At 37.8% G+C, this 27,636-nt stretch overlaps 1 protein-coding gene across 2 annotated transcripts in view; it reads left to right on the top strand.

Moving 5' to 3' along the window:
* Window positions 1–27,636, top strand: part of SAMSN1 (SAM domain, SH3 domain and nuclear localization signals 1) — a 171,867-nt gene that overhangs the window by 30,424 nt on the left and 113,807 nt on the right. For both annotated transcript variants that reach the window (XM_054468712.1, XM_054468714.1), the window contains 4 exons: window positions 11,785–11,825; window positions 14,899–14,936; window positions 18,245–18,331; window positions 25,678–25,760. In XM_054468712.1, the coding sequence (XP_054324687.1) occupies window positions 11,785–11,825; window positions 14,899–14,936; window positions 18,245–18,331; window positions 25,678–25,760 (249 nt within the window). The remainder of the gene's footprint in view (window positions 1–11,784; window positions 11,826–14,898; window positions 14,937–18,244; window positions 18,332–25,677; window positions 25,761–27,636) is intronic.

The raw sequence follows: 27,636 nt of genomic DNA, 5'->3' as shown, positions 1-27,636 counted from the left end.
GCATCATTTTACTTTTTTTTGTTTTTGATTTTATGTTAGTGTATCCTCATATTTGTTAAAAATTTTAGTTCAATTTGGTACATTTATTGAGCATCCATGCTGTGCATGACGATGCTCACTGCTACTAGGGGGATCTCTTTCCTCACAAAGCCCTGTTGATATTGGCCATGGGCCTCCAGACAATTTGTAGAGCCACCTTTCAAAGTACAAGTATGTGTGAGAATAGTCTCCCTAACAGCCTTCAATTCTAGATCAGTTTGGAGTCAGATCAAGCCACACTCTGAGTGCTTCCACCTTGAGCATATCTAAATTGAGGCAAGGATGGAGTGTATTCAGAGAACAAGAGAGTCCTTTTGTTTTCCAGGAGTCTATGAGGAAGTAAAATTTGGTGAAAAATTTTGGAAGACTAAATATTCATATGACTTTTATTGGTGTATAAGCATTTATGCACCTAACATTAGCTCCAAGTCTTATCAAGTTCTCCTGGTGTTTATATTATTGGTTTTTTTTAATTATTATTATACTTGAAGTTCTAGGGTACATGTGTACAATGTGCAGGTTTGTTACATATGTATACATGTGCCATATTGGTGTGCTGCACCCATTAACTCATCATTTACATTAGGTATATCTCCTAAAGCTATCCCTCCCCCCAGCCCCACCCCACGATAGGCCCCGGTGTGTGATGTTCCTCACCCTATGTCCAAGTGTTCTCATTGTTCAATTCCCACCTATGAGTGAGAACATGTGGTGTTCAGCTTTTTGTCTTTATGATAGTTTGCTGAGAATGATGGTTTCCAGCTTCATTCATGTCCCTACAAAGGACATGAACTCATCATTTTTTATGGCTGCATAGTATTCCATGGTGTATATGTGTCATATTTTCTTAATCCAGTCTATCATTGATGGACATTTGGGTTGGTTCCAAGTCTTTGCTATTGTGAATAGTGCCACAGTAAACATACGTGTGCATGTGTCTTTGTAGCAGAATAATTTATAATCCTTTGGGTATATACCAGTAATGGGATGGCTGGGTCAAATGGTATTTCTAGTTCTAGATCCTTGAGGAATCGTCACACTGTCTTCCACAATGGTTGAACTAGTTTACAGTCTCACCAACAGTGTAAAAGTGTTCCTATTTGTCCACATCCTCTCCAGCCCCTGTTGTTTCCTGACTTTTTAATGATTGCCATTCTAACTGGTGTGAGATGGTATCTCATTGTGGTTTTGATTTGCATTTCTCTGATGGCCAGTGATGATGAGCATTTTTTCATGTATCTTTTGGCTGCATAAATGTCTTCTTTTGAGAAGTGTCTGTTGATATCCTTTGCCCACTTTTTGATGGGGTTGTTTGTTTTTTTCTTGTAAGTTTGTTTGAGTTCTTTGTAGACTCTGGATATTAGCCCTTTGTCAGATGAGTAGATTGCAAAAATTTTCTCCTGTTCTGTAGGTTGCCTGTTCACTCTGATGGTAGTTTCTTTTGCTGTGCAGAAGCTCTTTAGTTTAATTAGATGCCATTTGTCAATTTTGGCTTTTGTTGTTATTGCTTTTGGTGTTTTAGACATGAAGTCCTTGTCCATGCCTATGTCCTGAATGGTATTGCCTAGGTTTTCTTCTAGGGTTTTTATGGTTTTAGGTCTCACATGTAAGTCTTTAATCCATCTTGAATTAATTTTTGTGTAAGGTGTAAGGAAGGGATCCAGTTTCAGCTTTCTACATATGGCTAGCCAGTTTTCCCAGCACCATTTATTAAATAGAGAATCCTCTCCCCATTGCTTGTTTTTGTCAGGTTTGTCAAAGATCAGTTGATTGTAGATGTGTGTTATTATTTCAGAGGGCTCTGTTCTGTTCCATTGGTCTATATCTCTGTTTGGGTACCAGTACCATGCTGTTTTGGTTACTGTAGCCTTGTAGTATAGTTTGAACTCAGGTAGTGTGATCCCTCCAGCTTTGTTCTTTTGGTTTAGGATTGTCCTGGCAATGCAGGCTCTTTTTTGGTTCCATATGAACTTTAAAGTAGTTTTTTCCAATTCTGTGAAGAAAGTCATTGGTAGCTTGATGGGGATGGCACTGAATCTATAAATTACCTTGGGCAGTATGGCCATTTTCACGATACTGATTCTTCCTATCCATGAGCATGGAATGTTCTTCCATTTGTTTGTGTCCTCTTTTATCTCATTGAGCAGTGGTTTGTAGTTCTCCTTGAAGAGGTCCTTCACATCCCTGGTAAGTTGGATTCCTGGGTATTTTGTTCTCTTTGAAGCAATTGTGAATGGGAGTTCACTCATGATTTGGCTTTCTGTTTGTCTGTTATTAGTGTATAAGAACGCTTGTGATTTTTGCACATTGATTTTGTATCCTGAGACTTTGCTGAAGTTGCTTATCAGCTTAAGGAGATTTAGGACTGAGATGATGGGGTTTTCTAAATATACAATCATGTCATCTGCAAACAGGGACAATTTGACTTCCTCTTTTCCTAATTGAATACCCTGTATTTCTTTCTCCTGCCTCATTGCCCTGGCCAGAACTTCCAATGCTATGTTGAATAGGAGTGGAGAGAGAGGGCATCCCTGTCTTGTGCCAGTTTTCAAAGGGAATGCTTCCAGTTTTTGCCCATTCAGTATGATATTGGCTGTGGGTTTGACATAAATAACTCTTATTATTTTGAGATACGTCCCATCAATACCTAATTTATGGAGAGTTTTTATCATGAAGGGTTGTTGAATTTTGTCAAAGGCCTTTTCTGCATCTATTGAGATAATCATGTGGTTTTTGTCGTTGGTTCTGTTTATATGCTGGATTACGTTTATTGACTTGTGTGTGTTGAACCAGCCTTGCAGCCAAGGTATGAAGCCCATTTAATCATGGTGGATAAGCTTTTTGATGTGCTATTGGATTCGGTTTGCCAGTATTTTATTGAGCATTTTTGCATCGATGTTCATCAGGGATATTGGTCTAAAATTCTCTTTTTTGGTTGTGTCTCTTCCAGGCTTTGGTATCAGGATGATGCTGGCCTCATAAAATGAGTTAGAGAGGATTCCCTCTTTTCTGTTGATTGGAATAGTTTCAGAAGGAATGGTACCAGCTCCTCCTTGTACCTCTGCTAGAATTCGGCTGTGGATCCATCTGGTCCTGGACTTTTTTTGGTTGGTAGGCTATTAATTATTGCCTCAATTTCAGAGCCTGTTATTGGTCTATTCAGGGATTCACCTTATTCCTGGTTTAGTCTTGGGAGGGTGTATATGTCAAGGAATTTATCCATTTCTTCTAGATTTTCTAGTTTATTTGCATATAGGTGTTTATAGTATTCTCTGATGGTAGTTTGTATTTCTGTGGGATCAGTCATGATATCCCCTTTATCATTTCTTATTGCGTCTATTTGATTCTTCTCTCTTTTCTTCCTTATTAGAATTGCTAGCGGTCTATCAATTTTGTTGATCTTTTCAAAGAACCAGCTGCTGGAATCATTGATTTTTTGAAGGGTTTTTTGTGTCTCTATTTCCTTCAGTTCTGCTCTGATCTTAGTTATTTCTTGCCTTCTGCTAACTTTTGAATGTGTTTGCTCTTGCTTCTCTAGTTCTTTTAATTGTGATGTTAGGGTGTTGATTTTAGATCTTCCCTGCTTTCTCTTGTGGGCATTTAGTGCTATAAATTTCCCTCTACACATTTCTTTAAATGTGTCCCAGAGATTCTGGTACGTTGTGTCTTTGTTATCATTGGTTTCAAAGAACATCTTTATTTCTGCCTTCATTTCGTTATGTACCCAGCAGTCATTCAAGAGCAGGTTGTTCAGTTTCCATGTAGTTGAGCAGTTTTGAGTGAGTTTCTTAATCCTGAGTTCTAGTTTGATTGCACTGTGGTCTGAGAGACGGTTTGTTATAATTTCTGTTCTTTTACATTTGCTGAGGAGTGCTTTACTTCCAACTATGTGGTCAATTTTGGAATAAGTGCAGTGCGGTGCTGAGAAGAATGTGTATTCTGTTGATTTGGGGTGGAGAGTTCTGTAGATGTCTATTAGGTCTGCTTGGTGCAGAGCTGAGTTCAATTCCTGGATATCCTTGTGAACTTTCTGTCTTGTTGATCTGTCTAGTGTTGACAGTGGGGTGTTAAAGTCTCCCGTTATTATTGTGTGGAAGTCTAAGTCTCTTTGTAGGTCTCTAAGGACTTGCTTTATGAATCTGGGTGCTTCTGTATTAGGTGCATATATATTTAGGATAGTTAGCTCGGCTTGTTGAATTGATCCCTTTACCATTATGTAATGGCCTTCTTTGTCTCTTTTGATCTTTGTTGGTTTAAAGTCTGTTTTATCCGAGACTGGGATTGCAATCCCTGCCTTTTTATGTTTTCCAATTGCTTGGTAGGTCTTCCATCCCTTTATTTTGAGCCTATGTGTGGCTCTGCACATGAGATGGGTCTCCTGAATACAGCACACTGATGCTGATGGGTCTTGACTCTTTATCCAATTTGCCAGTCTGTGTCTTTTAATTGGAGCATTTAGTCCATTTACATTTAAGGTTAATATGTTATGTGTGAATTTGATCCTGTCATTATGATGTTAGCTGGTTATTTTGCTTGTTAGTTGATGCAGTTTCTTCCTAGCATCGATGGTCTTTACAATTTGGCATGTTTTTACAGTAGCTGGTACTGGTTGTTCCTTACTGTGTTTAGTGCTTCCTTGGGGAGATCTTGTAGGGCAGGCCTGGTGGTGACAAAATGTCTCAGCGTTTGCTTGTCTGTAAAGGATTTTATTTCTCCTTCACTTATGAAGCTTGGTTTGGCTGGATATGAAATTCTGGGTTGAAAATTCTTTTCTTGAAGGAAGTTGAATATTGGCCCCCACTCTCTTCTGGCTTGTAGAGTTTCTGCAGAGAGGTCCGCTGTTAGTCTGATGGGCTTCCCTTTGTGGGTAACCTGACCTTTCTCTCTGGCTGCCCTTAACATTTTTTCCTTCATTTCAACTCTGGTGAATCTGACAATTATGTGTCTTGGAATTGCTCTTCTCGAGGAGTATCTTTGTAGCATTCTCTGTATTTCCTGAATTTTGATGTTGGCCTGCCTTGCTAGGTTGGGGAAGTTTTCCTGGATAAAATCCTGCAGAGTGTTTTCTAACTTGGTTCCATTCTCCCCGTCACTTTCAGGTACACCAATCAGATGTAGATTTGGTCTTTTCACATAGTCCCATAATTCTTAGAGGCTTTGTTCATTTCTTTTTACTCTTTTTTCTCTAAACTTCTCTTCTTGCTTCATTTCATTCATTTGATCTTCAATCACTGATACCCTTTTTTCCCATTGATCGAATTGGCTACTGAAGCTTGTGGATTCGTCACGTAGTTCTCGTACCATGGTTTTCAGCTCCGTCGGGTCATTTAAGGACTTCTCTACACTGATTATTCTAGTTAGCCATTCATTTAATCTTTTTCCAAGGTTTTTAGCTTCTTTGCGATGGGTTCGAACTTCCTCCTTCAGCTCGGAGAAGTTTGATCATCTGAAGCCTTCTTCTCTCAACTCGTCAAAGTCATTCTCCGTCCAGCTTTGCTCTGTTGCTGGCGAGGAGCTGCGTTCCTTTGAAGGAGGAGAGGCACTCTGATTTTTAGAATTTTCAGCTTTTCTGCTCTGTTTTTCCCCCATCTTTGTGGTTTTATCTACCTTTGGTCTTGATGATGGTGATGTACAGATGGGGTTTTGGTGTGGATGTCCTTTCCTTTCTGTTTGTTAGTTTTCCTTCTAACAGTCAGGACCCTCAGCTGCAGGTATGTTGGTGTTTGCTGGAGGTCCAATCCAGACCCTGTTTGCCTGGGTATCAACAGCGGAGACTGCAGAACAGAGAAGATTGCTGAACAGCAAATGTTGCTGCCTGATCGTTCCTCTGGAAGCTTCGTCTCGGAGGGGTACCCAGCCATGTGCGGTGTCAGTCTGCCCCTACTGGGGTGTGCCTCCCAGTTAGGCTACTCGAGGGTCAGGGGCCCACTTGAGGGGGCAGTCTGTCCGTTCTCAGATCTCTAACTCCATGCTGGGAGAACCACTACTCTCTTCAAAGCTGTCAGACACGGACATTTAATTCTGCAGAGGTTTCTGCTGTCTTTTGTTTGGCTATGCCCTGCCCCCAAAGGTGGAGTCTACAGACGCATGCAGGCCTCCTTGAGCTGTGGTGGGCTCCACCCAGTTCGAGCTTCCCAGCAACTTTGTTTATCTACTCAAGCCTCAGCAATGGCAGGTGCCCCTTCTCCAGCCTCGCTGCCACCTTGCAGTTTGATCTCAGACTGCTGTGCTAGCAATGAGTGAGGCTCCGTGGGAGTGGGATCCTCCAAGCCAGGCATGGGATGTAATCTCCTGGAGTGCCATTTGCTAAGACTGTTGGAAAAGTGCAGTATTAGGGTGGGAGTGACCCGATTTTCCAGGTGCTGTCTGTCACAGCTTCCCTTGGCTAGGAAAGAGGATTCCTTGGCCCCTTGCACTTCCCAGGTGAGGTGATGCCTCATCCTGCTTTGGCTCACACTCAGTGGGCTGCACCCACTGTCCTGCACCCACTGTCTGACAAGCCCCTGTGAGATGAATCCAGTACCTCAGATGGAAATGCAGAAATCACCTGTCTTCTGTGTCGCTCATGCTGGGAGCTATAGACTGGAGCTGTTCCTATTCGGCCATCTTGGAACCACCCTGTCTATTAACTTTGAAGTTTCATAATCATCCTCTTTACCACATGTCTACTGGAATTTTAAAAATGAACTGTCATGTCTTCTTTGAAAATCTGTAGGAAATTTGTTGAAACATAGAAAGCCAAGAAATATCCAGAAACATACTTATTCAGTTTGCCTGTGGCATTCTTGGAATCACTGTATTTTAATATTAATATAACCATTTTAGTTATGCAAGTGAACAATCTTCATTTTTGCAAGAGAATGAATTAAACAAAATAGAAATTGAATTAGCTTATTTTAATAGGAATTTATATGTGTGTTATACGTATTTACATATGTGTTTGTACCCATGTTCAATTCACTTCAAAATCAGAATTCTATGTAACTATTAATAAACAATTTATCTAATGAGAAATATCATCTATATGTATCTCCAGTGTGTTTGACATCATGTAAGGATTTTATATAGGTTAACTCATTTAATCTTTAAAGCTAAAAAAATGGAATTCAATAGGATTCTGAGATCAACAGTCATTGGTGATAGATAATTGAAAGAAAGACTACTTGCAATTCTTTTGCATCTAAAACAATGAGGGGTACATGAAATGCTACCTTAAAATATGACATATTGGCATACTGAATGTATTAGACCATGTTCACACTGCTATAAAGAAATACCCAGAACTGGGCAATCTAAAGGAAAGAGGTTTAATGGACTCATAGTCAAACCGCTATGAGGGAGGCCTCAGGAAACTTACAATCATGACAGAAGGGGAAGCCGGCAGAATGTACCTTCTTCACATGGTGTCAGGAGAGAGAAATGCATGTGTAGGAGGAACTGTTAACCACTTATGAAACCATCACATCTCGTGAGAACTCACTCAGTATCACGAGAACAGCATAGGGAAAACCATCCCCATGACCCAATTCCCTCCAAGCTCCTCCCTCAACACCTAGGGATTACAATTCAAGATGAGATTTGGGTGGGGACACAAAGCCTAACCATATCACTGACTATCTTGAAGTGAAGGAAATTAAGAAAACAGCAGAAGCAGGAAGATATCTCTGACTTTCTCTTGCCCCTTCTCTCCTAAAGTGGACCATAGAAACGGAAATTTCCATTGCCCCTTTCTCCCCTGAAACAGGCCATAGAATTATAATTCCCCCTCTCTCCTACCCTGAAGCAGGCCATAAAATCTAAGAAGATCACTGTCTGAATTACTCTCCCCTTCTCCTCCTCTGAAGGCTCTCAAATGACAGGTATTCTGCCCTATACTCAGAGAAAAGGGATGTCACACAGAGAGGCCAAGAAGAAGCTGAAAAAACAGGCCTTGCTAAATTCCCTCCAGTTGATTACCATCAGATCATACATTTTGTCTTCCAATCATATTTCTTCATGGCAATTAAAAAAAAAATACACTTTTCTCTGAGTTTTAGGGACTTCATTTCTGAAGGTTTATGCCACATAAAACTTTTATTAAATAAGTATGTATTATTTTATCCTGCTAATCTCTCTTTTGTTATAGGAATATCAGCCATGAACTTTGTGATAGGTGAGGAAATAAATCTTCTCTCCCCTACAACAGCGTCTGGTACATAGTAGATGTTCAATAAGTGTCTGTTGAATAAAATGTGAATGTAGAAATGAATGACTTGTGCAATTCCAAAAAAAAAAAAAATACATTAGAAATGTTTTAAATCCACCAGTATTTAGTTAAGGTAAAGCACTATATGCTTGATCCTAAGAGTCCATTTATCATTTTGAGCCTCAATTTTTTCATTTTCAAATCAAAGTTTGCATCAGCTCTACAGTCCTAAAAATTCACCATGGGATTTACATCATCAACTACTGCCAATCAGTTTTCTCTGGTACAGAATCACCTTTCACATTTCCATTAGCTAGGCAACAACAACTCCTGACATATTTACATTTTTCCTTTTGACTTTGTAATTTGAAAGTGAGGTTTACAAACCAATAAAGCAAGAAACAGGCACATATTAGGCTCAATCCCAAAGGATAGTCATCTGTAACCTCTGCATGAGAATAGAAATATATTTGATATCTACACTTTATCTGTTCTTTTAAGGTACATCTTCTCTTTCTATTTGTTAAAACTTTGACCTAATTTTATATATGGAAGTGCTTTGCTCTTAGAGTCTACCCTCATTTACCTTAAAAATAACACAGCTTGGAAATGTTTCTTAGTTTCTGTTGGTTTATTTGTAATAATTTTTCTACATTTCATTTTTATTTTCTAACAATTGCTAGGGAGAAAAATAAAATTAAGCCACACATTCCCTAGTGAATGAAAGGTAAGAAGAATGATTACTGCCTAACTTAGGGGATACTGAAGTGAAGGCTAACAGGAGTAAGTTTTACCCAGTATTCATGGCAAATGTCAAATTAAAGGACTAGACATTTTTTCACTGAAATAACCCTCTGAAGTGGTATCTTCCTTTTGGAATTCAGAGTAGAACGCACACACACACACACACACACACATATATACACAGCTGTGGTTCTAAAAATAAAACTGTATGTGGTCTTTCTTTGACTTGCTCCTCTAGGAATAAAGTACCCAGGGTATGAACTCCAATGTACGTGACAGTCTGCTTATGTAAGCAGTAGTCAGAATTGAAAGCCATTTACATTTTCCACAGCTGCTTTGAGTCTGGTATAAACAGTACTAAAAATTGCTTAACCAGTTCAGTAGTAATCTACAACTAGACAACACCGAGGGAATAGACCTATTATTCTAATTAAGTAGATGTTGGCCTGTTTAAGTAATCCCTCTTCCTCATATAATCACACTCCAGACCCACATTTAATGTGCCTGACTCTCCCTACCCTTGTAGGAAGCAGGTTGCCTAAGGAGAACTACATTAACTCTTTCATCTTAATAGAGATTAAAAAGAAGTTTCAGCTTAATTTTTTGCCCAAAACATTCATTACAAGAAAGTCTTTTAACAAAATTTCCCAAACCTACACTGATTCATCATGAGGAAAAATTGGATGACCCCAATTCCAGTAAAACCAGAACGAAGTGGATAGTCCCTACAGAATATTGTGACAACACACATAGTAAAAGTAACCAATCTCTATTTGTGGTTTTAGGAAACTACTTTAATCTCAGTCCAGATGTCTCCAAACTTCAAACCAGAAGCTAATTATGTTCCTTTCACCACAATCAGCTGTTACAAGTGTTTAAGCTTTGTGTGGATCCCATACCTAATTGTATTAGCAAAAGCTTCACCCAGGTGATACAGGAGACTATGTTCCCGTAATACGTCTTCTTTCCAGATTCAAACTCTCTGGCTTAATTGCATATAAATTTTGAGAGCCATCTGGAATTAATCCCTTTGATAGCAAAGGCAGAGGAATACTGATATAAGAAGTTGGTTCCAAAATACTGTGACTTGAACAATTAAAAATTAAAAGGTATCGAATGTTTCCCATATTCCTTATTGCAAATCTTGTCTATTTTCACAAAAGGTAGACTATTTTGAAGAGGGCAACATTCATAATCCCAAGAGATTTATCTAAACCCATAGGACAAACTAATGAGACTCAGGATGATGGATTTTGACTATTGAGACATATTTGGTCCTGATTGCATAGACGGTGGAACATGGAGCTTGCTTGTTCTTTCCTAGTGAGTTCCAAATATATATAACAGAAAAACACTACTACAAAGATGGATGGCCATCCTCTTTCCTCATGATTTTCACAAAGCTTGTTAAATGTGAGTGGCTACTGATTGTGGGGCAAGGAACACAATTAGCTTCTAATCTGAGGTTTGGAGAGATCTGGCCCAAGACCTAAACAATTTCAGAAAAAGACCTTGAATAGAGATTGCATACTTTTAGGGCACAGGATGACAAAGCATAGAGAATGGAAGGAGCGGTCCATCTGACCATTAACTCCTCAAAGGCCTGTTGATATCCTCTCTCACATTAGGGCTTAATTCATGCTTCCCACATCCTTACCTACAACCCCCATCCGCCACCTCTTCCCTACAAGCAATATCCTATGGGTCATGCACAAGTATTTCAAACTTGGTAATACGTGCTCCTCGAGTTCAAGGACTGACTGTTTTAGCATGTGGGGTTTTAGTAACGCTCTGCTCAACCACTAGGAAAATAAAAAATTCAAATTGTCCTCTGCAGTTGAAAATCTTGATACAAACAAAATAAAGCTTAGATAAATGGCCCCTTCAATCGCTATCTTGGGGAAAGGTTATCTTGGATTTCACTGTGCTCAGGCTGGTACTATTAACGACCGGAATAATAGAATCAAACTTCCTTTTTCTGGTTTCCATTCACCTTTCCTCTTAGCCTTAGCATTTGTGTTTTTTCCCCTCAGAAGTGGAATATTGGTTGCAATTTTCTTTAGTACGTAAATTTCTACCATGCCAAACAAACGAACCTCTCCAGAACACAATTGGTTGCCTTTCATGTAGATATTCAGTAAATGATTTTTAAATGGAGGAGTGGGTGAATAATAAAGACAGAATCTGAAGAGCTTTTAAAGGTGTCTAGGGCAGTTTAAGCTCTTTCAAGGATGGTGAAATGTGACAAATTCTTTCCCCAAAAGTGTAAGGGATTTTACACAACTGTCACTTGATCTGAAGAAAAAGGTCAGATGAATCACGAATATATTTCAACACCCTCAGGGTATTGTGATAGGCTACTTTCCATCTTTCTCAAATGAAGGCACTTTACGATACAACTAACACACCCTGGTATGTGTCTCTCTCCTTGGTTTTGGTGGATTGATGGAGGGACAGAAGGTTTAGATAATGAGGATTTAATTGGATGTTTTAATTTAAAAGACCTGTTGTTGTTTTTAAACTGGCAAGGGCTTAAAATAAGATATAAGCCATAGCTAATAAAGGAAACATCCTACCTTTCTCAAAGTTACAAAGACAAAAGGAAAAAAAAAAGTTAAAATTTGAGCCAAACTTCTGTGACACATTACTAAAATGCAATGGGGGACATATCAGTCTTTTTTACTAGGGAAAAGGCGAAAGGAACTACATTTGGATTATACTAGAAAATGAATGAATTCTCTTTCAGATCTCTTGATACAGTTTTGTCTTATTTTATGTTATTTATTTTATTTTATTCATTTTATTTTATTTTACAGGGAGTTTCTAATTTGGAGAATGCAAAACCAAAAAAGAGAAAGTAAGTCAAATTTACTTGGTGAACTTCACGTTCCCTTAGTTCTGTAATGTTGAATGTGAATTTTTAGTGGACTTTGTGCCAAAGTACTTTTTTTTTTTTGCAGCTATCATGTACAAATCTAGATGTGGATTGCTTTGCTACCATTTCTCTGTGTATGCTGATGCATGGGAAAGCTGTGTTGTGACATTCCAGTAGACAGGGATGTGAAAATTAAATTTTCAGAAGAAACATGTGTCTAAACCAGGCCTAGATTAAAGTGGGAGCCTCCATAAAAACATATTTCTATCAGTGACCTATAAATCTTCTGAAGTATTTTTCTAATCCACATAAAAATGTGTTTGCAAAGAGTTTCAGGTTATTTAGGTCAGGGCCTGGCTTTGCATTCAGCACATCCAGCTGCCAGAGGACATGACATACACATTGCATAAGGTAATGGGATTTTAATTGATAAGCAGGAACTACACATGGGCAGGAAGCCGGTTTATGGGGAAACTTTCAGATTGGTTGCCGAGGATACAGAAGAATGGCTTCCTTGCACCCTGGATTGGTCTGAGGCCAATTGTGAATTACGTGATGTTCTCTCTGGGTGTCCTTTTTCTCAAAAGCTCTTATTCTATTCCCACCCAGGCACTCTGTGCGTTTTCATATTCTTTCCTTTTTTTTTTTTTCTTTTTTTTCCCCCTGCTCAAAGCTTTCTCCCAGTTAAAAATATAAAACACATTCATAGTAAGTAGGTAATTGGGTGATTAACAGCTTAGGGACCTGTCAGGCTGGTGTAGTTGTATTTTAGTTACAATTAACTATTTAAACTACGACACTGGCATTTTAAGCACGAGGTGGAGTAAAGAAGGGGCTTTGGCAGGGCCTTTCTCAGTCTTATCGCCATGTATGTGAGGCTGTTTTTCTGACCATGAATAAGAAATTCACTAATTCCAAGGAATGTACTTAAACAAAATAGTAGCTGTTGGCTTATGATTGATGCTTCCACAGAATATAGGCTACCAAAACATAGATGACAGAAGAAGGACTGAATTAAAGGGAAAGTGTCTGATGCTGACCAATTTACAATTTTTCATACATAAACCAGATCAGTTAAGGTGGGCCTCAGATTTCAAGCAATTAAAATAAAATTGAAGACTCCTTTGAGTTCCTTATTTTTTTTTTTGCCCACCACTCTCCTGATGGAAACGATGTCTCATGTTGTTATACACCTACCTTACTTTACAGTATTATAAAAAGCTTTATTTGTTTGGAATTCTTGCTATATGCCAAGAGATGTCCTAAGCATTTTGCATTAAAAAATTAAAAACAAACAAAAGATTAAGAAAAAGGAAACCTTATATATGCATGTTTTTGCTTACAATTTTGAGCTTAAAAAGGGTCACCTTCATTTTAATGACTATCAAGAATATGTATCTGTGCTGCCGAAGCGAGCACATGACTATCAAGAATATGAATAGTGGAAAACACTTAAGCTGTAACAGTTAGTGATGAGATATATGTGTGTTTACCCACACACATGAATTGATTAGCATGGTCAAGTCAGCATAGTCCTATGCTGTTTCTGTTTCAAAACATTTTATTATGGAAATTTTCAATCATACATAGGGGAAGAGTTAATGATAAACTCATATCACCAAACTTAAACAAGGATCAACCTATAGTCAATTTTATTTCTACTCAGTCTACTCCCTCAACTGCATCCCCACTGTTTTTGTATTAATAAAGCAGATGCCAGACACATAATTTCATGCTTCAGTGTATGTTATTAAAAAATAAGAATTATTTTTTAAAAAGCATAATCACAATACCATTACTGCACTAGAACAAAACAAGACAAATGATATTAAATTGCCAAATATACAGTCAATATTAAAATATTTCTGACAGACTCAAATGCTTTTTCAGAGTTGGTTTATTTAAATCAGGATCCAAAAAGCTCAGCTGGATTCAGTTCATGTCTCTTAATTTATCTCTTTTCATTTATTTGTTGAAGAAACTGGAGTCTGTGTCCTGAAGAATTTCCCAGATTTTTGAATTTGCTGATTAAATCCTTGTGTTTTTTTAAGCATGTTTTTCTCTACTCTATGTTTCCTGTAAACTTTTAGTTAAATCTCAAAGTGTGATAAGATTCAAATATATATAAAGTATGAAAAGGTTCGAATATATATATGTATATATATATTTAAAAGTTGGTCTTCAGTGACTGCATACTTTCTGTTTTGTTGTGTTATAAGCTTTATGTCTAGTCTCGTTGTTATTCACTTACCTCATTTTACAATGTTATAAATAGCTTTATTTGTTTGGAATGCTTTCTATGTGCTAAAAGATGTCCCAACCATTTTGCATTAAAAAATGAAAAGGAAACAAAAAATTAACAAAAAGGAAACCTTATCTATGCATGTTTTTGCTCACAATTTTGAGCTTAAAAAAAGGGTAAGCTCGGTTTTAATTTAATGACAATAAAGAATATCAATAGTAGAAAACACTTAAGCTATAACAATGTTAGTTATGAGATATGTGTGTGTTTACCCACACACATGAATTGATTAGCATAATCATATTTTTATGACAGTGATATTGCTCAGTGGGTTCAGATGGTATCAGGTGGATCCATTGGCATAAAGTTGCCCATCAGCCTTTCAATTAGGCTTTATCAGTAATTGGTGATTATTTTCCAGATCTTTTATTTTATTAGAGATTGCATAATGGATATATACAATTTACATCATTCTTTCTGTATTTATTAACATAATTATTTGGAAAAGCACTTTCCCCACAGTAACTATTTGGTTATCCTGAGATACTTTCACGTAAAACGACTTACCATTTTTTTCAGGTTTTATGAATATCAGTTTCTCCATATTGCATAGAAATTTACAGACCCAAATTGTACTTGTATTTACTGTAATTTGCCACCTAGGGTTAGGAAAGTTCAAGACCACAGGTAGACCTCGGTTAGAGGTAGAATTTATTTCTGCTCCCAAAGTGTTGCACATATTCTAATTTCTGTTTGATTAAAATGTTGTTTATTAAATCTAGACTTAAATATCTGTTTCTTTTATTCTTCCAGGTTATTCCGGAGATTTATGTCTGAAAATAAAATATTTGGTTAGTGATTCCTAAGGTTACAAGTGTAAACGATGTATTCTGTCTCCCCAAAAGTTCTTTTCTCCTGTTCCTGCCACAAAGCGACAAAACTGATTAATGAAAGTCAAATTGAGTTGTCTTTGAATTATATAAAAGAACATTTTTTAAAAGTGGCTTCATTCTAACTTAAATGGCTATGACAAAGAAATCATTGATTTATTTGCAATATTTTCCTTTTATATTTAAACAGAATAATCCTCTTTGGTAGTTCATTGGCTGCTCATCTTCCAGCTCTCCATGTGTAGCTTGGCTGCTCCCTGGTCAAGGTGACTTGTTAGAGAACTTTTTAGATCTGTGAATCTAGGAGACAATAAAAAATTAGCAGAAAGTGGTTTCATTATAAAAGTCTCTTCTACAACATTTCACACACCAAATCTTCTCTTTAGTTTCTGTGATAGCATTCATAATAATAATACGTGCAATCAGTTTGGTTTTTATTTTAGTTCTAAAGTAAAAATCGATTTCTATTCATTACTTTTAGAAAGTTCATAGATTATCTCTCTTTTTACTTTATAGCAAATAGGGAGTCAGTAACTATAAAACATTCACAATGTGAAACATCTGGATCATCCAGTCAATAATTTTATTTACTTAGTTATTTTTAAGACAGAGTCTCACTCTGTTGCCAGGCTGGAAGTGCAGTGGTGTGATCTTGGCTTACTGCCACCTCTGCCTCCCGGGTTCAAGCAATTCTCCTGCCTCAGCCCCCAGAGTAGCTGGGACTACAGGTGCGTGCCATCACACCCAGCTAATTTTTTGTAATTTTAGTAGAGACAGGTTTCACTGTGTTGGCCAGGATGGTCTCGATCTCTTGACCTCATGATCCACCCGCCTTGGCCTCTCAAAGTGCTGGGATTACAGGCGTGAGCCACCATGCCTGGCCTCAATAATTTTTTTAATGTAGTGTGCCAAACTTGTGGGTACCCTTTTCCCTTTCCTTCTCCCCAGTAGAGGAGTCAGGTGCTCATACCCATTTCTTTCTTTTTTAAAAACTAATTTCCTGGTAGGATCTGAAAAGCTCATTCTGACTAAGGTGATACCCAAAAATGGGTACAACTTTGAAGGATATCTGCGTTTTAATCAGGTTCCAATTCTCTCAGCAGTAGCATCTATAGGTGCTGGATCCTGTCAGGGTCCTGCAGTCACTTGTTGTTAAATATTTTGAATATCAGCCCTAATTTGAATAGTGCACAGTCTTAAATAAAAGGAAGTGAGGCAACATTTTATTTTTCATCTAGATCCATTCTCAGTCTATTCTGCATGCACATACAGTACAACCAATATTTCTATCCTAACACAGTTCTTGATGATCAACTGCCTTTTCTATAATCAAAACATATGAGCAAATAGTGACTTTAGAAACAACACAGCATGCTGAGTTTGTCTTCATGCTATGCATAGGTTGCATTATTCAACATTTGTTTTATCAATGTATGATACAACATGTAGAACGATTTATCTGTAGTAAGTAATTTAGAAGGGACTCCAATCTTCCATTTGGTGCAATTCATTTCTTTACATGTCCAGGCCCTGCTTTAGATGTTGGGAGGACAAAGCTAAGCAAATCATTTACATTCCATTCAAGGATCTTAGAGTTTCTTGAAACTATCACAGCTCAATGTTCTTTCTACACAATTAGTTTGTTAGAAATGATGGAGAATCTAGAGGGTAAGGATAGTTTAACCTTTTAAGGATGAATAAAAACAATTGATTATGACCCTGTCTCTACAAAAAAAAAAAAATGTGCCTATCATTGTGGCACATGACTGTAGTTTCAACTACTAACTACTTGGGAAATTGAGGCAGGAGGATAGCTATGGCCCAGGAATTTGAGGCTGCAATGAGCTATGATCACACCACTGTACTCCAACCTGGGCAACAGAGTAAGACGCTGTCTCAGAAAAGTAATAATAATTGGTTATGAATTCAAGAAAACTACAAAGAATAATGCAATAATAAGCTATCAAGAGACATTAGAGTAACAGCATTCTATCATATATGGTGAGGTGCCTATGTAATTCATGGGAATAAGTGGGTAGCCCACAGGATACCTGCAGTTGTCCATGAAGGACTAGAACTCCCTGATATGGGGGAACCCACCACCGATAATTCAACGTGGGTTCTTTTCTATTTCTCTAAGTGTCAGCCGGTCTGAGAAATAAAGGGAAAGAGTACACAAGAGAGAAATTTCAAAGCTGGGTATCTGTGGGAGACATCACATGTCAGCAGGTTCCGTGATGCCCCCTGAGCCACAAAACCAGCAAGTTTTTATTAGCAATTTTCAAAGGGGAGGGAGTGCATGAATAGGGTGTGGCTCACAGAGATCACATGCTTCAAGGGCGACAAAAGATCACAAGGCAGAAGTTCAGGGTGAAACTAGAATCACTAATGAACTTCCATGTCCTGCTGTGCACGCATTGTCAGGGTTCAAGAGCAGAGAACCAGTCTGACTAGAATTCACCAGGCTGGAATTTCCTAATCCTGGCAAGCCTGGGGACACTGCAGGAGACTAGGGCATGTTTCATCCCTATCTACAGCTACATAAGGCAGACACTCCTAGTGCGGCCATTTTAGAGGCCCCACCCTGGGAATGCATTCTTTTCCCAGGGCTGTTAATGATTAATATTCCTTACTGGGGAAAGAATTCAGCGATATTTCCCTTACCTGTTTTCGGTAGTAAGAGAAATATGGCTCTGTTGTGCCCGGCCCACAGGCAGCCACACTTCAAGGTTATCTCCCTTGTTCCCAGAAAATCACTGTTATCCTGTTCTTAAGGTGCCCAGATTTGATATTGTTCAAACACACATGCTCTACAAACAATTTGTGCAGTTAACACAATCATCACCGGGTTCTGAGGCGACATACATCCTCAGCTTACGAAGATGACAGGATTAAGAGATTAAAGTAAAGACAGGCATAGGAAATCACAAGAATATTGATTGGGGAAGTGATAAGTGTCCATGAAATCTTCACAATTTATGTTCAGAGACTGCAGTAAAGACAGGCATAAGAAATTATAAAAGTATTAATTTGGGGAACTAATAAATGTCCATGAAATCTTCACAATTTATGTTCTCCTGCCATGGCTTCAGCCGGTCCCTCCATTCGGGGTCCCTAACTTCCCGCATCACCTAGAACTAGAGCTCTCTTAAGATATCACTTACCAAGTTACAAACCCCATGCTGAACTTGTTTTGATTTCAAATGTCTTATACTTACTGGACAAATGTTACTATGAATTCTGCTAACCAATTCTCTGCTTCACTTTAGAAGGAAAAACTGTGAATGACAAAATCTGGCAGAAACACAGCAAGCATAAGAATGATTCCCACATCAGAAGGCCCTGTCAGCTAAAAGGTAATTGCTAAATTTAGTTCAGCTGACTTTGCATTTTCCCAAAGTAGTTTAAAGGGCAGGTAAGAAAAACGTACATCTTTCACCATGAAAATAAGCAGAACATTGTGGTCTACTTAAAAAGGAAAACCAAATAAGATAGAAAACAATATGCATTCTTATAAACTATTAGTATATACATATATACATATACATCTGTGTACATATATCACATAGACACATGTACAGAAAGGAAGTGGAATCTGGTTAAGTTGCCTGCTGAAGCAAATAAGCAATTGAAAAGAAAACTGAAAGTTTTAATGTACAAAAAATTTGAAAATATAGTAAAAATTAGAGCATGAAAAAACTCTCTAAAGATAACATGGATATGTTAATAGTTCTGTTTAAGCCTTCTTAAAAAATTTAAGAGAAATAACCTTGACTATGAATATATAATTGAGTCATTTTATAATGTAAAAATTTCCAGGAGAGCAAATTAGCAGTCCGGTATAGAATAGCATATTAATAGTATGTAATTTCATAATTAAAAGTACTTAACTTTGGGAAGGCAAGTAATAAAACAGAAAGTCTTAAGAGTTTACAAAGACGAAAAACAGTATCAAAAGTTGATCTGCTTGGTATTCACCCCCAAGTGTTATTGGAATGAGAAAAAAATGGACTATTTTAGCTATTGATGATTCAAGAGTCTAGAAATTTCACCTGGGAGTGAAGAATGGATTGGGAACCTTAGGAGTTTGCCTAGTGCCCTATTCTACTGTGGCTGCAAGACAAAGTCCTTTCACTCTCCTGTGTCCTCTCCTTATGCAGAAGGAAGGAGTCTCTCCCAAGGCTGCAAGCTGTGCTGCCTGGGATTGGGACAGGGGTGATGAAAGCATTCCTTTGGCCACTCCTGCTGATGTCTTACTTGATCATGTGCGCCTCAGTTCCACTGGCTTTGAGCCCAGCACAGCACTAGGAATTACCCAGGAATTTCAGGCCCTGTTGTCTGGACTGCCTTTCAAGTTTATTGAGGACCCCAAAGTGCTTCAGCCCACTGTGGAAGGGCTAATCAGAATTTGGCGGCAAGTCTATATGCTCCCCCTGTAGTGGACAGCTGAATTTTGCCCTGTGTTGCTTTCCACTGTGAGAGACAGCACTGAGGTCAATGCAAAGTCCCACCAATAACTTTGCTCTCCCTTCCCCAAGCACAAAGATTCTCTCTCAGCCCCATGAGGATGCTACCAGGAGGTAGAGGAGGAGGGTGGACAGCAATCCAAAACCGCCTTTCCTACTTTTTTCAGTGCCTCTTTCAAGGATCTGATGTTAGAACCAGGTATTGTGATCACTCACCTGATTTTTACTTACTTATGGAGGTGCTCTCTTGTGTGAATAGCTATTCAAGTTGGTATTCCTGTGAGAGGGAAGATTATTGAGGGTTCTATTCAGCCACCTTGCTCCACCTCCCTCTCTATCATGTTTGGATTGGACTCCGTCTTTACCACATGGATGCCAGCTATATGCGTCCACACCTTCAGTCGGTTAATCAAACATTCGTCTATCAGTTTCTCTATTCATCTGCCATTACATTTATCTATTAATTCTTCTATAAGCACATGTTGTATTTTAGATTATTGTATGTTGATCTATGGATAAAGAAGGTACAATGGTGTTACACATTATTTTAGATGTAAATTTTTCCATAAATTTCTTCAAGTATTCTATTTCCTAAAACTACCTTTCTCTTATGTATGTTTTTTGTTTTGTTTTGTTAATTTGGGAATAATAGGCAGGGAATTCTATTATAGCTACACTGAAAAGGCAGCAAAGAATCCTTACCTTAGGTGAGTTACTTCTGGTTGCTTTGTCAGAGAAGGAAGAAAGAAAGCCTTTACAGAATTTTTCCCAGCTTAGATATTTCTCAGGGTCTTGAGTGACCATGCGTGTTCAGCGAGTGCATGTGCATGTGTGTGTCCAAGAACCTCAGCAGACATTTCAGTAGTAGCAGTTGAGTCACTGGACATTTCCTAGAGATTAATGCCATGCTAGGAAGAGTTGATGGCCAGAGACCAAGGCTATCTGTAACATTATAAATTGAATGAAGAAATTCAAGACCGCAAGTTGTAGGCTCAAATTTTATGGGTATAGCGGTTTCATTTGGAAGGCTCAGAGTATTTCTAAGTAATTAGTGACCTACGTATCAACCTAAAATATTTCTTTCTCATTTTAAACACTCCTTTTTAGCTGTTAATTGCATAACTACTTAAGAGTAGTTTACTGTGCCTGAGGATAGGCAGTCTGTGGAGTTCAGTGAGATAAAGATGGGAAAGTACATCATTGCTGTCATCCACAACCCACATGATTTTATTAGATACTAATGATGAAATTGGAAAGATAGCTTCAATAAAATAGAAGAAAATATATAGGGAAATAAACTGTAGGAATGACATTAACTCCTAAGCAATCTTATAACATTCAAGGCCAAAAAAAGGTAATTTTCCTCAATTTTAATTTCAAAATGATATTTCTACATTAACACATTATATTAATAGCATTTCAGCCCTAAAGAGTATTGGGACCTGACGAAAAAATTCCATAGGCTATATTTAGCTAAGATTGCTGTCTGGTGTATTAATCCATAGCTCAACAACATGACTGTACTATATATGTTAAGACCAAATTTATCAGAATAAGTTGAGTTCCAGATGCATAATATTTTTAGTTTATCTAGTCCATTTCCTTCTTCTAAGGAGATTTTTATCTAAGCCTACATCTGTTCTATTAAAAGAGACTACATCTGTAAAATAATGTAGAATAAATTGAATGCTTGGGACTTTACAACTAAAAAATTGGCATAGCTTAGATGTGAGGAGAAATTAATCTATAATTCAGGTTAATTGTTAAATTTTCAGCATTATAGATAGGAAGAATATTTATAATATTTATTTTAGTAAGTTAAAGTCCATTTTAAAATATTTAAATTTATTTTGACTTTAGTTCATAAAACAGAATTGAGGAGAACAAACATTTGAATCTGCAAATTGGAGTTTACCTAAGATTAAGTTATGATTTAATTAAAGATAATTTCAAGAGCAGAGTTTTCATATTTTATACCAGAAAGTACAAAGTATAAAAATAAATCAACATTTAAAAAATAATAAAACGGAAACAAAACATATTTGGAGATTCAGAAATTTTTCAATCAATCAGTGTTAACTGTGACAAGACTATTCCACAAGAAGAAGCTGGGGGAAAATGGTGTATGTTAGTAAGGGAAATGAGGGACCAGACAAAGTCAGAAAACAATGTTAGTAATAAGAGAAACATTAACTTCATCTATACTGCTGCAAAGTTACTTTAAAAATAAATTTTCTTGACCGGGCGCAGTGGCTCACGCCTGTAATCCCAGCACTTTGGGAGGCCGAGGCGGGTGGATCATGGGGTCAGGAGATCAAGACCATCCTGGCTAACACGGTGAAACTCCGTCTCTACTAAAAATACAAAAAATTAGCCAGGCATGGTGGCGGCCGCCTGTAGTCCCAGCTACTCGGGGGGCTGAGGCAGGAGAATGGCGTGAACCCGGGAGGCGGAGCTTCCAGTGAGCCCAGATCGCGCCACTGCACTCCAGCCTGGGCGACAGGGCGAGACTCCATCTGAAAAAAAAAATAAAATAAATTAAATAAATAAATAAATAAATCTTCTTTACATATGGCTTAATGAGATTAATTATAAAAGGAGGAACCCAGTGGGAAAGAAGAGGTATTCTTAAGGCCTTCTACTCTAGTCCACCATTTGAATTACCATTGGTTTGAAATCTAATTTCTCTCCTGAATTCTAGTCAGTATCATTTGGCCAGCCTCTTCAATGTAAGCATATAAATATTTTGGCTTAATTTTTCAAGACCTTATTGATTATTTTTCTTTGTTGGTCTGGTGCCAAGTAGCTTAATTTTAAGATGGCAAAAGATGGTATAAATTCACAAATATATTCACCATTCTGGTTAATTTTCAGGAAACACACATTTAATTTTAGAAAAACTTGTTTCCTAAGAGCAGGTAATTTAACTCTGGCCAAACTGGACTACATGAGGAATACCAGAGGGAAGTCCTACTTCACACCTCTAAATGCATGCTTACAAGGTGGGAATAAACTCCCTGAGGAAAGGGTACCCACTGCATGGTGTGATGCCTCATATAGCCAAGGAAGGCTTTCTGAATTCAATGATGAGACCACTTAGACTACTAGTGTTTTATACAAATGAATCTTAGGATCCTTCAGTTCTTCAGAGGAGTTCTTCCTGAGATTATAGTTGCTTGTTTGAAAATTAATATGGTCAGAAGTATCTATGCTAGAATAACCTAAAAGCTGATTAGAAATATAAACTTTTTTTTACATCATCCCTTGCTGCCTCTATATTTGAAGGGCAGTTGTAATCTCAATTTTTATGCTGGATGGCATATTTTTATGCACATTGATGTTGGTAATCTACGATGTAGTTCATGCATGTTCTGATAATCTATGGTGGCAAACAAACCATTCCAATAGTTAGTAGTATAAAAGAACATCTTATTAGGCTCACACATTTGCAGGTCAGTAATTCAGTTGGGGAACTGGTTCACAATGTGATGTCTGAGGCTTCATTTGGGAAGACTTGAATGATTGGGGAGGACTTCAGCATCTGGTAGCTGGAGTCATACAGAGGCTCCTTCACTTACATGTCTGACAACTAGTCTAGGTTAGGCCAGGCTCAGCCAGGCAGCCAACTACGGAACCTATATGTGGCCTTTTCATGTCACTTCATCTTCTCCCACCCTCAGGATTGGGTTTCAAGTGTGTGCAACATTCAAGGGAGCTTCACACGTCACAGGAAGAAGCGTCTAGGAATGAACATCCCAGGAACCCAAAGTAGAAGCTGCAAGGTTTCTTGTTTTGTAATTTTTTTTTGTTTTTTGCTTTTTGAGACAAGGCCTCACTCTGTTGCCCAAGCTGATCTTAAACTCCTGGCCTCAAGCATTCCTCTGCCTCAGCCTCCCAAGCAGCTGGGATATAGGTCCTCCACTGCCCCCAGCTTATACAAGGCTTCTTTAACCTAACCTTGGAAGTCACAAAATATTACTTCCACGGCACTCTACCATGACAAGTGAGTCACTAAGATCACCCCAGAGTCAACAGGAGAAGAATTAGACCCCATTTCTTGATGGAATGGGAAAGTCACTTTGCAAAAAAAACACATGGAATGGGAGGCATGGTTGTGGTCAACTTTGGAAAATATAGCCTGCATATTTTTTATTTCATCTCCTGCCTTTGCTGCTACTTAGGACCAAATAGATTCTGTATTTATAAAACATTTTTGGAGAGTAATATTTGGGAATCATAAATAAATAAAAACATATAAGACCAGACACCAAAGGTTTAAGTGTGCCTGATTTAGTCCCAGCCCTTAAAGGTCCCCCATTTTCTACAGCAGGGGCTGTAAAATGGTACCTCTATAGCTGAATTTATTCAGAAGGAAAGCTTGTTTGGGGCCATATGGTGTTTTAAAAATCAGGAAATTTTACATTAAAATCCTTATATTTGTATATCCTTGAAAAACATGAGGGAAAGTGCCAATCCAGGACCCAAAGTCTCAGGTGACTTCAACTGAGAGAGCTCAGAGCCATGGCTACCCTTTAGCTGTGGAGCTGGATCTTAAGCTCACTGTAGAATTCTCGTTGCCTTCTTTATCTAATTAACTTCATTTAGTTATATATTTGATTTCTGTAGATATTTATATTTACAACATTGGTCTAATGGTTTATGCCCAAATTCTTCCACCTGGTACTCAGGGCCCATTACAATTTGGCCTCAGTCACCTATCCAGCCCTACCTCCTCTTACTGTATATCCAGAATTGCCCTCTGGCCTAACCAGCCTCAATCTCTACACTTAACTAAACATGTTCCATTTATGCTGCATAATAGGCCAGGGTTCATGGCATCACTGCTGTATTTACACCTTTTTGTTTCCTTCCACTTTTTCAAACTGTGTCCATTCTTCAAGCTTCCATTCTGGCCCTGTCTCTTCCACAATTCTCTGAGTCCTAGTGATCTCTCTCCATAGCCTTGTGTTGTTATGTAAGTGCATTGCACATATTCGTATCTTATTTTCTCAGCTTGATTCCAGATTCTAGAACACAGGAGGTCACTTTACTGTTCTTTTTCTATACCCAGAAGAATGCTTATAGAAGGAGTCATTCAAAATTCCTGTAAAAGGGTGACTAGAACAGACAAGATGGAAAGGAATAAAAGAGGGGAGGCAATATTTTTTTTCCCAGTTCAGAAACTAAAAACCAAGCTGCAAAAGCTCAGCTTCTAGCAGCCTGACCCTGTGACATAAATTCTTGATTCAAAGAACCAGATCACAAAATCAGCTCATTTTAAAATTTAGGTACTTTCTGGAATTCTGTTGTATGGTTACTCTCATTTTAAATATTATGTTATTGGTGCAAATAACTTTGAGACTGAACTGTGAATTTAACATATGTTTTAACTATAGCTATAATGAAGATCTGGAGAAAAATCTGCACGTATTTTTCACTGTGCATGGAAGATAGGACTTGCCTGTCCCTGCTTCCACTGCAGAATATGAGAATGAGGAATAGTAGAAAACTGAAGCAATGGTTGCAAGTAAATAGGAGTGAAAGTGAAAGGAAACGGCACTGGCTTGGTGACCAGGTGATGTTGGGTCACACTCTCCTTATCTGTAAAATAAGAGGCTTGGATTAAGTGACCCGTAAAGTCTTGTCCTCTTTTAACATACCATATATTTCAGACTTAAATAAATGAAGCTCCCATTTGCAGGAGCTAAAAGGGAAGTGCTGCTGCATTTGAAAAGGTTTCATTTAGCTGCAAGCAAATGGATGCTACATTGCAAAGCTTTTACTAAAGCATGCATAGAACAATTTTAACATAAATAATTCATGTTGAGAAGACCTAAGCTAATGAAGCTCAAAATGCCAGGGGTGGAAAGCTTAGTTTAATAGAAACAGGTGAGGTGATAACTGCATGGAGTCATAGCATTTTAAAGTTAGAAGTGGCTTTTGTAGCTAGTCCACAATCCCATTATTACCAAGAAAGGGAGTCACAGTGAATTTCCATCACTTCCTCAGGGACACAGCTGGTCAGCGGCATCCCTATTTTGTTAAATTTCTATTTTATTTTGATCTGTTTCTTGTAAAAAAAAAAATAGCATATATTTAACCAAAAAAAGTATTTTTGACCTAGCCAATGTAATGTCTTATAGACTAAATAAAAACATGAGTGTTAAATTGCACCTAAACTTCCTAAATCCTGTAATATCTGATATTATGTATGTAACAGTTATCTCTTTTCTTAGATCTAAATGAAGATGATTTTCTAAGTAACAACGTACATACTCATACTCATCAAGGAAAAACTCTACAAGGAACTTCCTATCAGGTAATGTGAATAATCAGCATTTGCATGTTTTGTGAAAATCATCTTGTTACTCAGCTCTGTAATATGTTAGGCATAGTGTACAATATTTACACAGCCTTTTATCTAGTTTCTATTTAGTTATTATAGGTTGTTTTGTAATTGATATGCTTATGTCCCTGTGAATTGAAATATAAATGAAAAAATTCAGTGATGATAAGATAATAAACTTTTGATTTTGCAAAACATCATGTTGTACAGCCTTTTGATAAGTAGCTCTGGGAATACTGGGATGTTCTCTGTCAAGACCTATGCTAAACACTTATATAAAAACATAAACTGAGTCCTGACCAATCCCTTTCAAAATTGCATTAATTAGCCCAGGAGTTTGGATAATTAAAAATGTCTGAATGTTTGGCCTCACTAATAATAGTAATGTAACATTGATCAATAGCCAAATACTTGCTATTCACTCTGTAACGAGAGAGGATATATGAGACAACAAGGCCAATTCAGGCATCAGACTGACTTTTGATATTTTTTCTGACAGCCATGAGGTTCTCTTTAATCATTCTGATAGTTTCATTAGAAAATTTAGAACTGAACTTCCTTGGTGGAGTAGATAAAAGGTACATAGCATATGAATTGTAAAGTGCTGATTTGGTGAGGAAGGGGGGCTCACATTCCTAAATCCAGCCTGATTCCTGAGGCTTTTGGAGGCCCTCCAATAAATTAGATAGTAGATCATGATTTTGATCCGCTAGAGTTTCTACTGGCTGCTCTGATGCTACCAGAGTGATAGGCCTATGCTACAAGACGTGGTAACACATTGCCCGTGTGCTGTCTCCCAGTGGGTTCTCTCGCAGTGCATGGATGAGAGAGCTCTGATATCAGAGAGAGCTCAGTTTGAATCTTGCTTTGACTGTTAGTAGCTATGTGGCATTGTGCAATTTACTTAGACTCTCTCTGCCTCTGTTTTTATCATCTGTAAAATACATCTATAAAAAATATCTCAGTACTTTCATGGGATTCAGTGAGACCTGTCATTAAAACACTATAGTTCTATGTCTGGTAGTTAAGACATACTTTTAAAAATTCATTTGTTGTCATTGCCCCTTCTCTTTTCTTCCTCTTCCCCCTCACCCTCCTTCTCCTCTTACTCTTTCGAGGGCTTAATGAGACTTGCACAAGCACAGCTGGAAGATTATCTCTGAAACAAGCAGTCTCATTTTCCTAAATTCAGATGAGACCTCAGATATAATATCTAAGTGAAGCATTGTCTGATAGCCAGGAGAAAAATAACAGCTGGTTTACTGGAATAGCTCACTAGACATGCCTTCTGCCAAGAGGAAATCCTTCTGTAGGTTTTTAGTAGAAAAATAGACCCATTTCATGGAAAGAAGAAAGTAACATAGAAAGTTCTTTGAATAAAATGGTTAAAGATAAATCTTTACCCTAACAACAATGCTTCTGAAGGTTAAAATTGGGCAAGAAATGGTGCTTCCAAATGGTAACCATTCAATTGCGCCATGTCACTAAAGATCGAAGGAATTCATACTTAGTGACAGACAAGCAGGAGCCATCTAATCTAAAAATCCTCATTTGGGAGTAGGCACTGGTCTTATCTAAATTTTATTCACAGTAGACATTCAATTGGATTTAACTAAGAAACACTTATCTATATGACAGAGTAGTTTAACAAGGAGTGTTATGCAAAATATTAATTTATCAACTCCTTGTGACTGAGGAGAAGGAGATGCAATTTATCTGTTGAAAGATGGGGAAAAGAGGGAGCCACTGTCAAATGGAGAAGCTGGTATGAGTAGAAAAGTGGCTTGTCAGTGTGCATAGGAGTGGACCATGGCATGAAACTTGGCCTTCCATCAGTGAACAAATGACT

The sequence above is a fragment of the Pongo pygmaeus genome, chromosome 22 (genome assembly GCF_028885625.2).
Source record: "Pongo pygmaeus isolate AG05252 chromosome 22, NHGRI_mPonPyg2-v2.0_pri, whole genome shotgun sequence".
Classification (NCBI taxonomy): Eukaryota; Metazoa; Chordata; class Mammalia; order Primates; family Hominidae; genus Pongo; species Pongo pygmaeus.
Note: the sequence above shows the minus strand (reverse complement) of the source record. Positions and strands in the feature narration are given on the sequence as shown.